At 51.3% G+C, this 19426-nt stretch overlaps 1 protein-coding gene across 1 annotated transcript in view; it reads right to left on the bottom strand.

The window, feature by feature from the left end:
• GRIN2C (glutamate ionotropic receptor NMDA type subunit 2C) overlaps positions 1-14285 on the bottom strand; it is a 33382-nt gene extending 19097 nt beyond the window's left edge. Inside the window, exons 1-5 of the mRNA XM_034790432.1 lie at positions 13878-14285; positions 7347-7939; positions 5329-5443; positions 3098-3309; positions 1310-1478 (exon numbers count right to left, since the gene is read on the bottom strand). Of these exons, the coding sequence (XP_034646323.1) occupies positions 1310-1478; positions 3098-3309; positions 5329-5443; positions 7347-7939; positions 13878-14285 (1497 nt within the window). The remainder of the gene's footprint in view (positions 1-1309; positions 1479-3097; positions 3310-5328; positions 5444-7346; positions 7940-13877) is intronic.
• Between the last annotated feature and the right edge of the window lie 5141 nt (positions 14286-19426).

The following is a 19426-nucleotide window of genomic DNA, read 5'->3' as shown; positions in this document are numbered from 1 at the left end:
AGCGTTTTTATAGCAATTTGTATATTCACAGCACAGCTTCAATCTACTTCAGCTGCAGCTGTGATTGCTCAGCACTTCTGCAAAGCTGATTCCAGGTGGCCTGCCGGGCACCCAGAAAATCATGAACATACAATGACCAACTAGGAACATTTTGGTTTCAGTGGTTTGCCCAGCATCAGAGAGGCAGGGACAAAATCCAGTTCTCCAGCCAGTATTCAGCTTTAACCATGAGACCAGCCTTTCTCTTCCTTCAGTTCCCTGCTTCATTCACTACACACCTTCCAAGGTTTGCAACAAACACAGCAGAGGATCTACCAACAACAGCCTCATTCACTACATAGCCTGCCTCCTTTTTCCCTCCCACTCTTCTCCTATCCAACCTCCTGCACCCCCACATTGCCTGCCCCCATCCCATGCTGCTATGCATTCCCCTACATTGACTCCTGCCCCCCACCCCATATCACCCTGGCTCCTACCCCTCCTCTGATCCTGCTCCTCCATTGTCCCCCCCACCCCTCTGCATTCCCTTCAGGTGCATCCTCCCCCACACTGCCTGGGAACTACCAGGGGAGCACTGAAAGCACATGCAGAGAGTCTCCTTACTCTCACTTCCGGTGCTTGGCACCACAGTGGCCTCTGGCAGATGGGAGGAGCAATTGCAGGAAATGGAGCCCCAGGTTGGAACATGCTCAGTACAGATGGAATCTTTGGAGAATTTAGCTGCCAAACGAACAGGTCTCTCGTGAGCATGTGCTAACTGAGATTTTTTTTTGAGGCTAATAAAAATGTACCCAAATTGGTCCAGGTTATGGGAACAGCACAAGGCATATCACTGATGGTAAGGTAAATGTCTTGCTCCAAAGCACGCAGGCACTAGCGCTTCAATGATAGTATGAATTTTTTAAACTTGGACAAAACAATGTACTTTTCCCTAATCTCAAACATCTCAACCATTTTAGCTAAAATTTCCCCAAAAACATTCAGCATAAGGCAGACACCCAAATTTCAGCCCACACAGTTAAAGTTTGGAAAAGTTATAAACAACTGAAAACAATCATAATGCAAAATGTTAGGCAGTACTCCCAGCTTTGCCAACAATTACAGCCCCAGCATCATGCAGGTCATATTGTGCCCTTCCCAAGCATGGCCAAGGACAGAAACTGCCTCCAAACACTGAAATTCTGACCCAACTCAAATGGGAGACTCCTAGTTCAGATCATTCCTGCAAGCATTTTGGTAAACTGATTGCAGGCATGGCCCTGCTTGAGGAAAGGTGCATTGTGGGAATGGGTCACACCTGTCCCCCTACCTCGCCAATCATGCCATTCCAGATGCCACGCACTATCTTCCCATGTTTTCCATTGGTTACCAGGTAGAGGTCGTAGGAGAACTTCACGGCCTTGGCCAGCTTCTTCAGGATATCAATGCAGAAGCCCTTGCAGCAGAGTTTGGTGTAGGGGTCCACAGGTCCATCCCCACTGGAACCAGGACATTAAAAATAAAAACCAACACAGACATCGGTCACTTCCTTCAGAGGATCTCCATGGAAATGCCAAGGTCATTCCACCACCTATGCCACCTCATGCAGCACTGTAGGCAAATGCAGGGCCTGACTAGTCCACAGAGTGCTCAGGAAGCAGCAGTAGGGTTGTTGAGCCTGATTCTCACAGCCCTGCATGTTGGGTTATCCCAACGTCCATGCAAAGCGAGTGTAAAATGCTACCATGCCAGAATTCTCCCCTCACATGCCACCAGCCATGATGTTTCAAATGCACTTTTCACAAGAGCAAAATCTCAATATAAGCAGCTTGATTCTCTGCTGCCCTGCCCCTCATGTAGAGGTTAAAATTGATGCAAAGTAAGTGCGATATGCTACTGGTCTGATCTGACTTGGTAGCATTTTACACCCACTCTAGACTCAACTTTGAATTGGTGTACATGACTGCACAAGGGGCAGGGTGGTGGGGAATTAGACCCAATGTACGGTTAGGCAGTGAAGAATCAGGACCACAAACCAAGTCCAAATTACAAGGAAAGAGGTGGCCTTGCCAGTCAGCTGGAAGAATAACTTCCCAGGGGGCTAAGAGGGTAGCTGCAGAATACCTGTTGCTCCCCTGGGAAAGGAGCACATGTCTCTCCACATGGGGGTAAGGGAAGCTTCTGAGTAACATCTGTGATCCCTTGTGTGGGGAAACCTAGCTGCAGAATAGCCCCTCCCACCTCCCGATTCCCAATGGGAGGAAGGTGTATCCTTCCACTTGAGGAAGGAAGGAAGGAGGGAGGGAGAGAGGGGACTGTGGAAATGGCAGGGCAACAGGGGGGGCTGCTCCAGCCGGGAAGTGAGAGAGACGCTCCAACAGGCTGTCTGACACAAACTTGATCAGAGAGTTGCAGAGGTCAGCCATAGGCAAGTGATTAATGAGCGTGCACAGGCCTGCCTGGCTATGTCCCTCCGGGGGCACTTTCCAGGCCAATCTCCTTGGCCACCTTTTCAGAAGGCTGTCTCGGGGGAGTCTGGGCCGTAGCTCTGGATATACAGGCTGGCTCTCCACACACACAGCCCTGAAACTGTAATTGATGGGCCAGGGCAGCAGCCAGTCTGGTGGGAAAACACAGCATTTATAGACACTGAACTGATGCCTCACAGTCTGCTCCAGGGACTTCTCGCTGTGTCGGAACTAAAGTCTAGCGTGAGCCAGAGGCTCCCAGCTCTGACAATCGGGACTGGACTGCAGCCCAGTTCTATGCAGCATCTCCCAGCTGTGAGCATCAGGCCTGAAGTCAGAGCTATTACAGCCAGCATAAGAAATCCTGCCTAAAATTCCTGTACCGAATCCTGGCACCACATTAAACCCACACCAGCCACATTCCTGTTTGCAAACACTCAGAAAGCACTACCCGAGCAGAAAGCACTATGTTATAGTGAGGTTGCTCCTTTCTTGGCAGGGCTTGGAACACCTGACGTTCCCTTCTACCAGCCTTGTGAGAAGCAGAGCACGGGCATGTCTAACCCTGATCCAGCACACCTGGGGCAGCTGAAGATGAGAGCTGCAGCACGGCACAGCACCTCCAGCAGCCCATCTGCCTGCCTGCTTACCTGTCGGTGTAGTTGGTTTGCTTCCGGCAGGGGACGGTGTTGCGCACACAGACGCCAGAGGCCGGGTCCGTGTTCTCCACGATCACAAAGGGCCTCTCTTCGAGGGTGGCCACGGTGAGGTGGCGATTGTCCGACACGGGCTGCAGGAAGGAGCCATAGCGGGGCCACACTGGGTACTTCATGTGGATGATCCCCTTCTCCCATTTCCCCACCTGCCCAAGATCGGAGAACAGCGTTACTGTCCACGCAACAGGGGAAATGCCCGCGGCTGCCTGGCAATGGTGAACATGAGGTTATTCCTGGGGAGGAGGGTCAATGCAGGCCCTTGGCTTCCCACAATCACCACCTTCGCAGCACTGCTGTTCAACTAGAGGAAGAGATAGCACGTCGGGGAAGTTACAGGTGGGTCTGGATATCGGGGCAGCCTAGCCCTGAATGGACAGTAGAGCTCCGATAGGCAAACAGCACATAACAGATGACCCATTTTGCCTCTCCCTCTGCCTGTGAACAGATCCAGACCCCCTTGGATCGATCCGCTATTACAAACCAGTCAGTTGCTTCGCTCACCACCTTTGGGGCGGGATGCAGCACGCAGCAACACCACGTCCAATTATCCTGCAGCTTTACTTTAGGAAGGCTGAATGTAATTAGCTACATTCGGTCAGCATCTCAAAGTTAATTCCCCGGCTCTTGCAAAAAAATCTGTGGGATCTTTAGTGATCTCTAGTGGTTCTTTGTTATACAGCTCATGCCAAAGACAGCATGTTCCCTGTCCAAAACCATGCTGGGGCAGTGGCTTAGAGGGAAGAGCATCCCTCCTAAATCACTAAAGCCACTTACTGCAGCCTCTCGGTTTTCTTAAGTTGCTCCATTTCCAGCTCTGACCCTGATCATTCCCTGAGAGCTCACCACGCCACCTTGGGCTGGGCTGTCGTCGGGTTTGCCTGAAGGCTGCTTCCTACCTTGGTGCTTTTCACCCTCTCAGAAGAAAGCAGCCTGTCTAAAAGAATATCAGACCCAGGTGCAAACACACTCCTGTGCTTCCAACCCCTGAATGCTGGGAACAGAACTCTCAATACTAATCACATCAAATGCTAGCCTGATTTTAAACACTGCAGTTCAGAGCGAGAATCCCCCAGTATCCCAGCTGGTGGGAAATAAAACTTCAAATAGCAGCAGCAGGACTCGGGGTGGGTCTGGGAGGCCTACAGGGGGAGTTGTCAGTGGTATTTAATGGGAGCAACCAGAGAATGGGGATCTCAGACTGCAGAAGCATAACTGGGAGTAGTTATAGAGAGTGTGATGGAGTCTGTGTAAGGAGCAACACCAGGGGGCTCAACGGAGAGAATAGAAGGGGTTATCTAACGGGAGTATGGGGAGTCTCCAAAGGGGTGGTCAAGGTGGCGTAGGAGCCAACCAAGAGTCTGTGGGAGAAGTAAAAGCACATGGAAGCCTCCAAGCAGAGGAGCAGGAGAACATGGGACCTCTAAAGGAGCTAGGGGGCTTGGCGGCTAGTTTGTGGCAGTCTCCAGAGCACATGGTGGAGGGATCCTAAGAAGTGCATATAGGTGTTCCTGGGGATGGGGGTGTTAAGGGCACTATGGGTGCCTAAAGAAGATGTTTGGATTGGTTGCCAATGGGAGAGGAGTATAAAAGAGCTTGTCACAGGTCTTAGGGGATCTGGAACCTGGAGGGGGAGAAGCCATCGGGTAGAGAGTCTGGAGATACTGAGGCACTGGGGATGGGTGGGTGTGAGACTGCCCATTGCTAAAGCCCCCCACAGTAAGGGGAGGAGCTGCCACAGGACCCAGGCATGAACTACATCCACAGGATTAATGAAAAACAGGGATGGGAGTGAAGGTCACAGGGATAAAATCATGGATCCAAAGGGAGACATGGAGCAGAGAACCCTGGACAGCGCCCACTGCTCCTCAAAGGTGTCCAGGGAGGCAGAGGAACCCTGTCTTAAGACATGACATGAGGAGGGCTCAGAAGTCGTAAAGAGTCTGGAACAGACGGAGCAGCAAAGTGTGGTACGGTTCCTACGTAACTCCTTAGTAGGATGTTATCTCTGTACAGCAGCCTCTTCTCTCCCCCACCCCTTCCTGTGTTGGTTTTAACCTATAGCACCCAGGGAATGCTGTGCTTTGCAGGCGGAGGTGTTCCTGAGTGGCCATGTCTTAAAAGGGAGGGTGACAACCGTGAGTGCTGGAGGGAAAAGCAGCCCTTACCATCTCCCAGAGCCGATGCCGGTTCAGTGAGATCACCACCATGGTGGGCCTCACCAAGTAGCCACCTTCATTGAAGGAGAAGTCCCTGTGCTCCCACGTCACGTTCAGCAGGTGCCTGTGGGTGGAAACGAGAAGCACTGTAGCCCGGGAAGGTGGGAGCTTCCCAAACAAGGCTAGCAACCTCTCTCCCTCCCACAGATGTCATCACCAGCATGGGCTAACTCAGAGAGCCCAGATTCCAGCCTGGCCTCTCTTCCCATCACTGCCTCTAGGACCATCTGGCAGCCCGGTCTAGCAGACAAGGCCCTAAACTGAGGAAATCTGGGTTCTATGCCCGACTCTGCCACTGACTAGCTGAGTCACCTTGGGAGAGTCACTTCACCGCTGCCTGCATCTGTTTCCCGACCTGTCAAAGAGGGATAATGATCCCCTTTCTTGGCAGCATGCTCTGAGATGTAGGGCCGGAAAGCACTATACAAGTGGCATAGTGCCTTTCCTCAGTGTGGGCCACAGTTATAAGTCCCAGGGCTAGGGTGCAACAAGGCTTCCCAGACAAAAGCAACCTGAAGGGAAACGAAGGCAAGGAGTCTGCATGGATTGGGATGGCGGGAGACGAGGGAGAGCTCCACCTGACTTACACTTTTACACCGAGCCTATCACCACAGTCCCAAGATACTGGCAGTACATTACGTGACTGATCGACAAGTTAGGCCCCCCCAGAGCTTACACCCCACTCCCTCACAGTCCAGGAACCAGAGGGAGGCACAGAGGCAAAGCCAGACAGCGCTCCAGTGATTTAGAGACACACAAAACATAGCTGACATCCCAGGATCTTAAACCCCCCCTTTATTTTCCCTGAGAGTGCGGTCTGCCAACAGGCTAACGAGCTAAACGGACAGAACATTCCAAATCAGTTAACAAGGCGCGTGGGGGAGGGGAGCATTGGGCACGCAACGGCAGCAAGGTCACTGGATTGGCACCATGCCTGCGTGTGCGAGCCGGGTGCTGGCATATTCAGCTGTAGCGCACAAGAGCAGCCTGGTGACTGGTATCACTCACCCTCGGTGTCATTCCTTCAGACAGGCGCCCTTCCCTCTCATCGCACACTCTCTGCCCCTCGGTCTCCTTCCTCCCTTTACCTAGCTCCCTCCCTCCCTCCCTCCCCTGCCGCTCGGTGAGTCAGTGACTCTGTGGGACTATATCACCCAAGCAGCACAGGATTTTCCAAACCCAGAGCCAAAGCCCCTTGCTCAATTAGCCAAGGGTCACACTCCAGGAGAGTTAATTAAAAAATGTTGCGCTCAGACAGGTCCTTCAGGCTTTGTAGCCTGGCCCTCCCACTCCTCCTCTTGCCCTTTGTGCCCGCTGCCTCCTGCACTTTCCCTCTATCGTCCTCCTCCTTTGCTCCACACTCCATGTTGGCGGTGACCACACTGCTGCTTTCGCCCTGAGCGAGCACTTGGAGGAAGAGAGAGAGTTTTCCCTCTAGACCCATCTCTCTAGGGTCTATCTGGCAGTGGGGCGCGATGGGCAAGTCACTGGCCCTGGAGTCTGGACACCTGGGTTCTCTTCCTGGCTCTGACCTTGTCGGTGACCCTGGGCAAGGTAACATTCCCTGCTGTAGGTCTTTGAGGAGTATGGGGAAAAGTGAAGGAGGCTGAGTTCTCTCACCCCCAGGAAAGGGCGGTCCTGGCAGCTCAGAGCTGAACAGGAAGCACCCCTCTATCAGCCAGGAGGTGGAGCTCAGCATCGTTAAGCTGATCAATTTACTGGGCCCTCATGCTCTCTGATGGTGATTCCCCCCACACACACACACTTTCAGGAGGTCCGGGGGGGATTTCCCCAACTGGTAGAGTTCAGTATCTCTGAGTGGATACTGCCAACCTACCCCTGCCCAAGGGAGGGTACCTCCAGGCCTCTCTGAGAGCTTTAGCCTCTTCTTTCCTGATCCCCACTATGCAAATCGCTAAGTCCCAGCACTGCTGGTGGTTACCCAGGAGCAGCTTTCCCAGGCTGACCTGTAGAAAGTGCTGTTAGCGGTGGTGGTAGGTGGCGTCTTACAGTCCTTGCCCACATCTGGGAGGTACCCGTGGGTCCTGAAGTAGCTCTCAGCCCCCGTGGCTATGATGGCCACGCCGTCCCGAACCTTCTGCCTCAGGCTCATCTTCCAGCTCTCGGTCACCACACTGATGAGGCCGACGGGGAAAGAGACAGGCGGGATCTCCATGTTCCCCACCGTCAGGCTGGGCACAATCCAGATGTAGCCGGGCCCGACCAAGCCCGCCTGCTCCGCCACCTGGAAGAGGTACACAGCCTCCTCCCGCGAGCAGTACACAATCATCACCTGGGCATCGACCTGCCGTAGCAGCCGCTGGGTTTTGGAGTTGCTCCCATCCTGGGTCATCTCAAAGGTCAGGACGTCCTGGAGTTCCCAACCAAAGTAGCTGGCATCTGTGAAGGAACGGATAACGTCCACAAAGATGTTGTGCCCTGGATACAGGCTGGTGATGACCGCAAAGGAGCCCCAGTCATATTCCTCCAGGACTTTGAAGATCACCTGGATCTGCTGCTCAATGGAGACTCCCAGCTGCAGGAAGGCAGAGCCGGGCTCCTGGAAGAGAAAGCCACCCGCCATAGAGAAAATGGATTAGCAACTGGTTAAGTGCAAAGAGCCCCAGGGTGCCAGTCTTCTCACCTTTCCTCTCTTAGAAACCGTCACAGGCTGAAGAGGTCACCACCAATCCAGCATCCCAGCTCCCAGCCCTATGACTGGCATAGACAGACTGCCCAGTCTTGTGCTCACAGTTCAGGGCTAAGAGTCAGGAAACCGGGTCTGTCCCCACCTCTGTCATTAGCTTATTGGGTGACCTCAGATAAATTACTTCATCCTGCTGTGTCTCAATTCTTCCCCACCCCCACACTGTAAAATGAGGATAAAAACCAGCTACGTAACTTCCAGGGCTGGTAAGAGGATGAATTAATTAATGTTTGTAAAAGTGCTATCGAAATGCCGAGGATTATTATTGCTGCTATTTGGAGTCCGGCATCAAACACTTATCTGCTATTCCAAGTCAAGTATTTTCCATTCCCAACCCTCCCTTCCCTGCCCCCATTTCTTATTCCTGTGGTTCTTCAAATTGCTTCACTCTGCCGAGCAAGGGAGGACCCCACAGACCACTGGTGGCCTACAAATGATAGTTTGAGTCTTATCCCATATCTGCTCAGCCCCGTCTTTATATACCTTTCCCTGGGATCATATCTTCCATGGTTTATCACTCATCTCCTCTCCTGATTCTGGATATTGAATATCTGCTTCCCAATCCAACAGGATCCGGGATCTCCAACTTTCATCATTCCAATTCTCAATTATATTTCATGCCTCGTTTTGTACATTCTGAGCCCTTCCATTTTCAGCCCTGTATCTCCCAGACTGCCCATTCCAAAAACCTACATTTTATTTATGATCCCATAGGCCTTAAAGTTTGTCAGTATGAAGAGATATTCTCAGCAGTGCCAGGAGGTGGTGGAAACCCCATTGCTTGGGATATATAAAATTAGCCAGTTTAGGATTTCCCCCTATAATATAGTCACTGATGCTTTATCCTGTCTGAGAGGGATGGGCTAGATGACAGAAAAGGCCTTTTTTATTCTTAATTTCTATGACTAACTCTTCCTTTGACCAAAATTCATCCTCAATTTAATTTTTCTGCAACTTCAGAAGAGACCAACATTTTGCTTTACAATTATGAAAAAATGAAACATTTGGAGTAAAAAAAATCTGCCTGGTGAATTAATGCCATTAAACTTCATTTACACCTGTCCAATACCCACATTACCTTTTCAAGAATCCCACTGGCTGGCTCCCTCTCTCCCACACCACCCCAACCATCTGTCCCCCTCATTAGCAAATCTTAATTGATCTGATTCCATCTTAAATGGTTTATAAAATGGAATTTGCAGAAGGTCACAGAGAAGGCAGTGGGATTTTTTGGTGCAAACTGCCACCTTGAATTGTTTTTCCAGGGAAACGTTGGTCAGTCCCCCTGGAGATGAATTCCCAGGTAAACTCAGAGTTGTCAGGTAGATACTTTGTCTTGGGGGAGACTACCCTGGATTTGAGAAGCCTGTTGTAGAGGAGTTTGCAACCAAGAGACATACAGCTCCAAGGAGGAAACGGAGGACATCCCTGCAAATGAATGAGAACCCTAGCACTGCTGCAGGAATTAAACCCTCTGTAAAATATATAAAGAGAATCCACTAGAAGGAGATGGGAGGAAGCAGAGAAAGTGCTGCAGCCCTCCGGGTCCAGAGCACAGCAAGTTCAAGGCCCATTTGTAATCATTTGGAGTTTGATTCTGATACCCTTAATCATGAGTAGTATCTTACACTCTAGCAGTCCTATCAAACTCAATGGTTAATGATTTTGTGGGCATAAATTTGCACCACAATGTACTGCAGGTGCAAGTTACACACACAAAGCTTTCTGATGGCACCCATAAGTCAGGTAGCTACACATGCAAACAGGGCCATTTGGTCCTGGTACAAAATTTCAGGCAGTATGATCTGCAGGCACAAATCTGCACCCACAGAAATGGAAAACAGGCTAAGGCCCTTTTGAACATCAGGCCCAAAAAGAGATTCCAAACTGCTAAAAAAAAATACATGTGAAGGGTTAGAATAGATCAAGACCAGCCCTAGGGTTATATGTTTCCCACTTAGTACAATGCATTTCTAGGGGGAAAATCCTGTAAACAATCCATGCACAGAACTCTAACTGAAGTCAAAGAGAAGTCCACTCGCAGAGGGCTAGCAGGATCAAGGCCTGCTTTTGCACAGAGATGACGTTCACACAAACTGCATCCCAACACGCCTTCCAGACTTACATGGGTATGATAAACATGAGCAGAGGGGAGCTCAGAGGTGCAGCCGGCAGAGAAAGGGGTTTCACCGGGGAGTTGTGAAATCAGTTGAAGATCAGACGAGGCAGAGAGATGCAAGGAGGCTGTTTGACATGGAAGGACCCTTGAAGGAGACTATTGCACCAAGAGCGGCCAGATTGCATGCAGTGGAGCAGAGAGGCTGGTGCTATGAAGAGTGGAGGGAAGAGAGGTGATAGTAGGGTGAACAGATGTCCCGATTTTATAGGGACAGTCCTGATATTTGGGGCTTTTTCTTATATAGGTGCCAATTACCCCCTACCCTATCCCGATTTTTCACACTTACTATCTGGTCACCCTAGGAGATAGAGATAAGGTACAGGAGACTGTTTGGAGCAGGGCCATGGAAGGTTTGGAAATTGGGTCCATGACGAAGAGGATTAGATGGGACTCCATTCATACGCTGTCAGTACAGCTCCTTAAAACCAAATGTCAGCGTTAGGGGACCTACACATCCCTGTCCGAAGAGCTGAGCCCCTCCTTCTGCAACACCCCATGTCCTGGCTGCATGAGTAACAGAACCAGTGCTGAGAACTGGACTGGGTTGTCTTTTGTCCCAAATAAAAACACAGCTATATCGTCGTGATCTCCCACACTAAAAACAGCCTGGGGGGCATTCTTCCTATGTGCCCTAACCTCCCCCCACCCCCAAACCTATTCCCCGCCTCTAAGGCCCTGCATCATAGTGCCACTTCCTCCAGTCAGGGGTCCTGGCCGCTCTTTGCTGCCTCTCCTGAGTTAACTTGTAGGTCTCTCCCAGATGGAGCTGGGCATGTTAATACCAAACTTCAAGCTCACTGTGGCTGGTGAAGGGGCTCAAGATCTGGATTTTAGGCATTGCTTCTGGGCAGGCCAGGCTAGGACCCGTAATGTACAGTGTTTCCCATAAAGAAGCACTTGGGCACAGTCTCTTCTCAAGCTCTTCCTCCTCCCTCAACTCTTCGATGGGACGACGATGTATGTTTTTATTGGCTCTTAAAGATTTGCTGATTACATAAACTGCCCGTGAGAACCTGGCATCAAACTTCCACAAACAAACATGATCGCATTTGCAGTGAACCAGGCTCAGGGAAATCTTTACACATTTCCCTGCAAGCAGATGACAGTAACAGCGTCTGACACCCAGCGATGGGCAAACAAGCTAAAAATAATTACCCAGCATGCAGTCCACCTGTAAGAAATCGCAGCGCCCTGCAGCAGCCTAGGCAATGCATGTTCAGCCAGCTTGGGCTGGTGATTTAAGACACAACCGCTGCTGGCATGAAACATGGGGCTGGATTCCATCCTCACCAGCCTGAGCTGAATCCCAATGGGCCTGGCGGGGACACCATCTGTCTTGGGAGCCTTTGTGTGGACTGTGGTGACTTAGGACCACATCCTGCGAGGTGCTGGGCACCTTTAACTCCCACTGGAGTTAGCAGTGTGCGCTCAGCACTTGCAGGACCAGGATCTTGGCAGGAGAGCTTCAGGGACCAGTCCCTGGGACTGTCCTGCGCTCCCCTGGCTCCCCAGGACGCAGAGATACACCAGCAGGGTCAAGGGATGGCTGTGTTTTCACTCAGCTCCACCCAGCACCTTCCATTTCACATCTCCTACCAGCTTGTGTGTCACTCAGAACCTCGGTTCCCTCTCCCCAGCTCTTCTCCTTACACCTCCAATGAACTCTGCCTTCTCAGCACACTCCCCTAACCACACATAACACACGATGTGTATCCCTCTTGGGCCCTCTCCACATAGCCTATGTCTACACTGCTGCTGGAGCCATAGCGCCCAGTCGTGTGGACATACACACACAAGCTCTGATCAAGCTAGCCAAAAGTAGCGGCATGGCCACACCTGCACAGGTGGTGGCTCGGACTCGTCACCTGGAGACATGCCTAGGGTCTCAGGACTGTGCTCAGGCAGCTCGATCAGAAATAGCACATAGACCTCTACCTGAGCAAGGAGTTACATCTCCCAGCTGCAGTGTAGATGTACCCATAGACGATAAGACACACCCAAAGAGGATACCAGCCTACTACTGCTGCCAGCTAATTGAGTTCCTCCTTTAGTTCAGGTGAGGGAGATTCATGTTTTAGTGCTGAAGTTCCCAGATTTAAACCCTGTTGACACCCATGGCAGGCCAAGGGGGTGTCATTACTTATACAAAACCCGAAAAAAGGGACTGTAGGGCCTGATCCTGAGACACTTCCGTGGGGCTCAGTGACCATTTCTCAGCACCAGTGTCCTAAAGGAAAGCTGCACTAGTTCAGTGGAGCCCCCTCACTCAGTGTGGGCAGGGTTGGCCCCGACTTCCCCACTTTGAGTGAGAGGAGTTTCATCTGCTACTATCGCCAGGCTCCAAGCTTGCCTTGCTGGGCCTACTTTGTCTGCACTGCGTGAGTTACATTCCGAGAGGCCGCCACATACACAGCCACTGAAGGAGTTCTCAGAACCGTGTTTAACAAACCCCTCCAATGTCCTCACAGTCTCTGTTGCGGTGGTGTCCAGCACATCCCTCGGCCCATGCCGCTTCCCGCAGCCCCCATTGGCCTGGAATAGCGAACCGCAGCCAGTGGGAGCTGCGATCGGCCAAACCTGCGGATGCTGCAGGTAAACAAACCATCCTGGCTCGCCAGCGGATTTCCCTGACAGGCCGCGTACCAAAGGCTGCCCTAGATTGTGAGCTAATTGGAGCCAGGACCATTCTTTCTGAATGTTTGAAGAGCACCTTGCTCATAGAGGGCACTACCAGAAACGGATAATAATAATAGATCTTCTCTTACAATCACCATGACACTCTCCTGCTTCCCCATGCATTCAAACTCTGGTATGCATTTCCTGTGTCTTAAAATACATAACAACGGCCATACTGGGTCAGACCACAGGTCCATCTAGCCTACAATCCTGTCTTCTGACAGTGTCCAATACCAGGTGCCCCAGAGGGAATGAACAGAACAGATAATCATCAAGTGATCCATCCCAAGTCACCCATTCCCAGCTTCTGGCAAATAGAATTTAGGGACACCGTCCCTCTATCATCCTGGCTAATAGCCTTTAGTGGCCCTATCCTCCTTGAACTTATCTAGTTCTTTTTTGAACTACATCTCTACCCCGATAGAACGCTGTCCTCGGGAGCCAAACAATCTTACTGCGTTATAGGTGAAACCGCGTTATATCGAACTTGCTTTGATCCGCTGGAGTGCGCAGCCTCCCCCCCTCAACCCCCAAGCGCTGCTTTACCGCATTATATCCGAATTTGTGTTATATCGGGTCGCGTTATATTGGGGTAGAGGTGTATGTTATAGTCTTGGCCTTCACAACATCCTCTGGCAAAGAGTTCCACATCACCAGATAGCTCCTTGCCTATTGAGCATTGCAGACACTTTAGACAACATTGTAGTGATTTGTTCTTTCCTGAAAATAAAATGATTGGAAATTTATATACGCACATCAGGGCCAGATCCCCAGCTGATGTCAACTGACACAGATTGGTTGACTTCTATGGAGTGGTGCTTGTTTACACCAGCTGGGGATTTGGGCCTATATAGTTAGAGGATTTCATGAGTCTCCCTAATTCCCCCTCCTCCTCCCGCTCACCGTATCCAGAAATAACCAACAAAGAGATTTCACCTTGGGGGTCAGGACCACGGCAGAGCCCCCGCTGATGCTGATGATGGGGACTTGGGTCTGGGAGGATATGAAGTCCAGGATCTGTGCCACAGCCTCTGTGCCGATGTTGTCCTCAAAGACGATGCCGTGGATCTTGGTGCTGGCGAGGATGTTGCAGATCTGGGTCAGGAGGGTGCTGGGGTTGGTGTCGTTCACAATCACCGTGACCGGGTGGATCTCCAGAGGCAAGTCCAGGAAGCTCTGGTGAGTCAGACGGCTGCGGATGTGGAGAGGGTATGAGGAGCCTCCGAATACCACGGCCACGTTTACCACTGGCTCCCCAGGGCTTGGCAGCAGGAGATCCATTATGACAGCTGAACAGCCCAGCACCATGGACAGTACCAGAGTGTGTGTCAGAGCTCTGCCCATGTCCACCACCGAGTCCCTGCAACCCAAAGCAAACAGAAACCAGGGTGGGGGAATGGGCAACAGACAGACCTGAATGCGGAGGGGGTGGGAGGCCCGGAGAGGGAGCAGGGAGAAAGAACAAGAACTTAGCAGGAGAGGGGCTTAGAACCTGGTAACAGGGAGAGAGGGACCTGCCAGCAGAAGCCCTGGCAAGAGGGCTAGGAACACGGCTAGCACCTGGGATCCTGTGCTCCATGAGCTACCCACACTCCTGCAGGCCAGCTCTCCTCCGCACATCAGCCCCACGCTCAGCCTTCGAGGGGCAGCTCCAAGCCCAGGAAGTTCCGGATTCTTCTGTTCAGAAATGTCAAAGCCAGGGGCCTGGACTTGGCTTGAAGCATTCCTGGCTGTGGGGCACTTTTGTTGAGCTGACCCACGGGGCGTCCATCTCGCAGCTCTGACGAGCGCTCGGAGGAGATGAAAGGCTGAAGCCCCATGCATTGGGCTGAGTGTATCCTCAGCAGGGAGGTTTCCAGCCCCTCCTTGCTTGGCATGCTCTGCACCCCGCACGCCAAAGCCAAGCAGAGACTCAGCAAGTCAGTCACACCGCACTCCTTCAAATGCCCCTCTTTGGGCACCATCCAGCCATAGGGGGTGGAAGCAGCTCCTGAGAAAGCCTGTCAGCCCAGCTCCTGGGGTTGGGAAAGGGTGTCACTCAAGGCCAACAACCGATGCCTTCCCATCAACCCTGTGTCAATGCCCCCACACACACTGGCTGAAGTCAATAGGATGGGTGCATGCAGAATGTATGGGATGATCAGATCCCTGATATTCAATGACCCCCTTCCCACTGCTCCTAGCCCAACCCCCAACCCATCCCAGTGCCCCTACCTTACCACGGCTCCCCCCGGTCCAACCTCCCAGTGCCCCCCCCACTGCTCCCTCCAGCCTACCCCCCACCCCATAGCTCTAGTGTTTGCCGGCTCCCTAGCTGCTCTGTAAGCTACTATTGCTGTGAAATTCCTTTTTTATTTCCTTTCACTTCCCCAGTTTTTCATAGCTCTGTTTTATCACACATGAAGAGGGGGTGGACAAAGAGGCAGAAGATGCAAAGAGTTGGAGGCTACATTGCCTGGCTCTTTGTACACCTGACAATCACTTCAAAGATTTAAAGTCAACATTCTCCCAGCCGATCCATCCAACAGCTCTTTCATCTGCACTGCGGGTCTCTACGGCACGTTCCACACTTGCTGACACTGCTGGCAGGAGAATGGTGCCCTTAGCCACACACGGTGCTGGGGCTTCCTCTCCCCATACTAGATTGAGTGGAAGATCAGATTAGAAGCCCACTATGACAGATAGGGCAATTTCCTGCATATCCTTGGGAAAACTTATTGATTTAAGCTTAACTGTCTTTGGGGTCCATTGTATTAATTGCAAAGCTTGTGTATTATTGTGGGCCAGGACTGCATGTGACCTCTCTGGGGGAGATGTGAGATGAGGCCCGGGAGTCCAAAAGATTACACTGAAAATGTGCCAGACGAGAATGGACTTTTGGGCTAATAAGCATGAAGTGGATTTCTTGGGGAATGCCCAGGGAGACGTTACTGCAAATTCCCCCATCTCTAGTGATGTCTTTTAAAGCTATGCCCTGAGGAGTGGATCACTGTCTGTAGAGTACCTGTTCCTGGAGATGAGATCAAAGGCCTGAGTTGTAGAAGAAACAGATGAACTGTCCAGCCTGGTTCTGAATCTGAGACAGTCATAAACTTCCATGGGGAAAACCAAGTTGGGGGGGTTGAAGGACTGACACCTGCTCTAGGTTGGAATTGGGGTGACCTCTGCTAAGCTTTTTACCATGAGTGTAAGTTCTTCTATTGTTTCAAATATGTTTTTTCTATAATGCTTTTACCTTAAGAATAAATGTGCTTGCTTACAAAGTGCTGTGTGGTAATTTATAACTGCAGGCAATACATTAGGCATAGCCTCTGGAGAGAAAGCACAGTGCAGATGCTGGCCTGTTTAGGCAGTCTGGCTTGCTGGGAATATCACAGTGTAGGCAGGGGACTGTGCAGCCTTGAAAAACCCCTGGTCAGGAGGGAGAGAAATGCGGATCTCCGACCAAGAGAGGTGATGGCTGAGGAGCCAGGAGCCTACAGTGGGTGCCCTTAGTGGGCCACGGAGGAGGAATACAGGTGCAGTTGCCCTGAACTGTGACACCCACAGAGAGTATAAAAACTCTAGCACTGTATTACTCTGAGCTAAGCGATGATACCTGTCACAGGGTGGCTGGCCCTTTAAGGGGAAGTTGGGCCCAGTCTCACCTGTGATGGATCAGCTACCTCCCAGCTGAAACTGATCAGCTGGGGATCAGATGATTATAAAAGCCAGCAAGGAGGCCAGTTGGGGGAGAGAGCTGCAGGCAATACAGGGAGAAGGAAGGTTTGCCTTGTGACAGGCCCCTGGAGCAGGACGGTTCTCAGGCATGTTGCCTGGAGGAGCAGGGAGGCTGTGGAGGGAAACCACTGGCTCTGGGGAAAAGCAGCTGTTGGATTTACGTGGAACTGGGGTTCGCTGAAGACTGTTGGGCAAAAGGGCCTGAACAGCCTCTGGGCATGGTGTGAATCCTTGCTGGGCTGGGGAGGCAGGCCTGCAGCCTCCAGCCCTGTTAGGTGACATGGCAGAGGTCTGAGTTTGGGGAGCTCAACCCCCCAATTTTTAGCCCTAATGCTAGGTGTGTAGTTGGACTGGTGCCATATATACAGCACGCAGTCACACTCGTTACAGTCCCCATGTCCCTTGTATGGAACAGGCCTCCTGAAAGCTCTCTCTGATCTTCTACTCTATGCTATTCCTGTCTAGAGCATTGCAGCCTCAGCGATGGTATGCAGGAATACTTAGCACTTCTGTAGCTGTTCACGGGTGGCTCTTAACGCACCTTGCAAAGCTGAGCAGGAACCATCATCATCTCCATCTTGTAGAGAGGGAAACGGAGGCACAAAGAGGGGAAGGGACTTGGCGGAAGTCAAGGACTCCCCATTAAGTGCTCTATCCTCCTGCAGCTCTCTCTCCTTGCTGGATTTTATAATCATCTGATCCCCCCCTGCTTCCTTGCTATATCAATACATCAGAGCCCACCTGGGTGGAATGAGTTTCATATTTCAGTCAGGCAATAGACTACATTAGCCCCCCGACAGACAGACACGCACACATACATACACACACACCCCTGTGGCGCATTTTGCATGTGGTTAGAGAATTCAGAGGTGAAGGGGTTAAATAAAAGCACAGTTCTCCTTGTCTCCATCCTTTCCTCCTGGTGCCCTTTGTTCCTCAGCAACTCAGGCTCCAGGCGCCCTCGAACGTTTTTATATTATTTTAAATGATCTTGAGCAGCAATATTGTCTCCACTTTCCCATTCCCTTCCCTCCCCACCCCCAGCTCCCGCCATCCCTGGGCTGTCAGTTACCAGAGAACTGCTTGCCTTCCGTTTTAAATTTAAAAAAAGAAATGTATTTCACAGGCTGATAGGCACCTTCAGTTCCATCAACTCAAAGATTAAGTACCCAGGGTAATAATAAAATATTTAAACATTTGAGGGGAAGAAAATGAGCTGTAAGTATTTTGGAGAAGGCAGAGGTTTAGGCAGCTAATCCCACAAAATGACATGTGACAAAGCCCTGCAAAGTTCAGGGAGATTCTAATTCCCGTGAACTTCAGCTCAGCTGGAAGTTGGACACACAGGTAAAACCTAGGGAACTTATCGGTGAGGACAGGAAGCTAAGTATCCCTCCCCCAAAACTGGTCACCCTTGGCTCTAAGGGCCCATTGATGTCTGGCAGGGACTGCCTCTTCCCTTCCTGCCCTGTGTATGTTGGTTTCATTATTATTTGCCAAATAGGTTTTGATTGGCACCAGATCCGGCCAGTGGTCAGCCTGGTGCAGTACCCTGTCTGACAGTAGCCAGATCCTTTTGAGGAAGAAATTCCAAAGTGGGGAATTATAAAATAGCCTGTCCAGAAGGGAAGTTTCTTCTAACCCCAGTCACTTAAAAGTCATTTTATGCACTGAAACAAGAGGGATTAGAAGCATCTTCCACCCTACATAGGGCTAGAACCCACAATCCTCAGCTCAGGAGGCCAGTGCCTTATCCATTAAGCTCCCAGGGCTCCACGAGAAACAAGGCTGAGTCAAAAGAGATCAAAATCTGAACCTGCCTCCTTGGGGCTCGTCAGCTCTGGAGCTTTTGTTCAGAGTCTTCTCTGATTCTGATGCACTATTTACCTTGGTCCCTTGCTCCACAGTGTCCTTCCCCCTCCACCCATGAATCACACAGCCAAACCTGCAAAGATTCTTACAACTGGCTGTCTTAGTGTGGGGAGACCTCTGGATGATGGCATCTTCCCCCACCCCTCCAAGCAGTTCCAGGGTGAAGTTAATAGGAGATGTGCACGCAGAACGTATGGAGCTGCTCTTGGGTTTCCATCTGATATAGAACAATAATTCTAGGCAACAGCTTAGCTTATAAGGGCCTAGTTCTGTTCCCAATGAAGCCACATGGTTTGCAATGGAAACAGGGTTGGGTCCTAAGTCACTGAAGGCCCCAATTATGCCTCCAGGTTCCATGCCTAGATCTACCTCTCAAACAGCAAGGAGCTTCAAACACACCTGCAGCAGCACTTCCCCACTCACCAGCCCACCCTTCACCAGACTCTGAGGAAGGTACTCTGGGGGTCCAGGAATCGCACCAGGGGAGGAGAAGGCTGGCTTTGTGGGGAGAGGGATGTGCATCATTTTCCACATCAGCCCCATAGTGCTCAGAGTGGAAATTCCCTGGCTGGAGGCTACATTACATACACCCTCTGTGGCAGGGAATCACGGCTTAATGGGGGTCCCAAAGGCAGCACGGTGCCAATGCAGCTGCACTGCAGGGGAGCAGTTGAGGGGCTCTGGATCTCCAGTGTCATCTCCATTAACCCCTCTCTTCCCACCCTTTACCCCTCATACCCATGTGGATCCCAGGGGAGCCACAGGGTTTGGGGTCTGGCCCCACAGCTCGTCCTGGGCTGGTGGGGACGGGGAGCAGAGACTCCCACGCTGCAACCCCAGCAGGATGGCTGGAGAGATCCTTGCTGAGCTTTCTGCCCCCTCTCATGGGGCAA

This window comes from Trachemys scripta, chromosome 14 (genome assembly GCF_013100865.1).
Source record: "Trachemys scripta elegans isolate TJP31775 chromosome 14, CAS_Tse_1.0, whole genome shotgun sequence".
Classification (NCBI taxonomy): domain Eukaryota; kingdom Metazoa; phylum Chordata; order Testudines; family Emydidae; genus Trachemys; species Trachemys scripta.
This window is presented reverse-complemented; position numbering and strand designations above follow the sequence as displayed.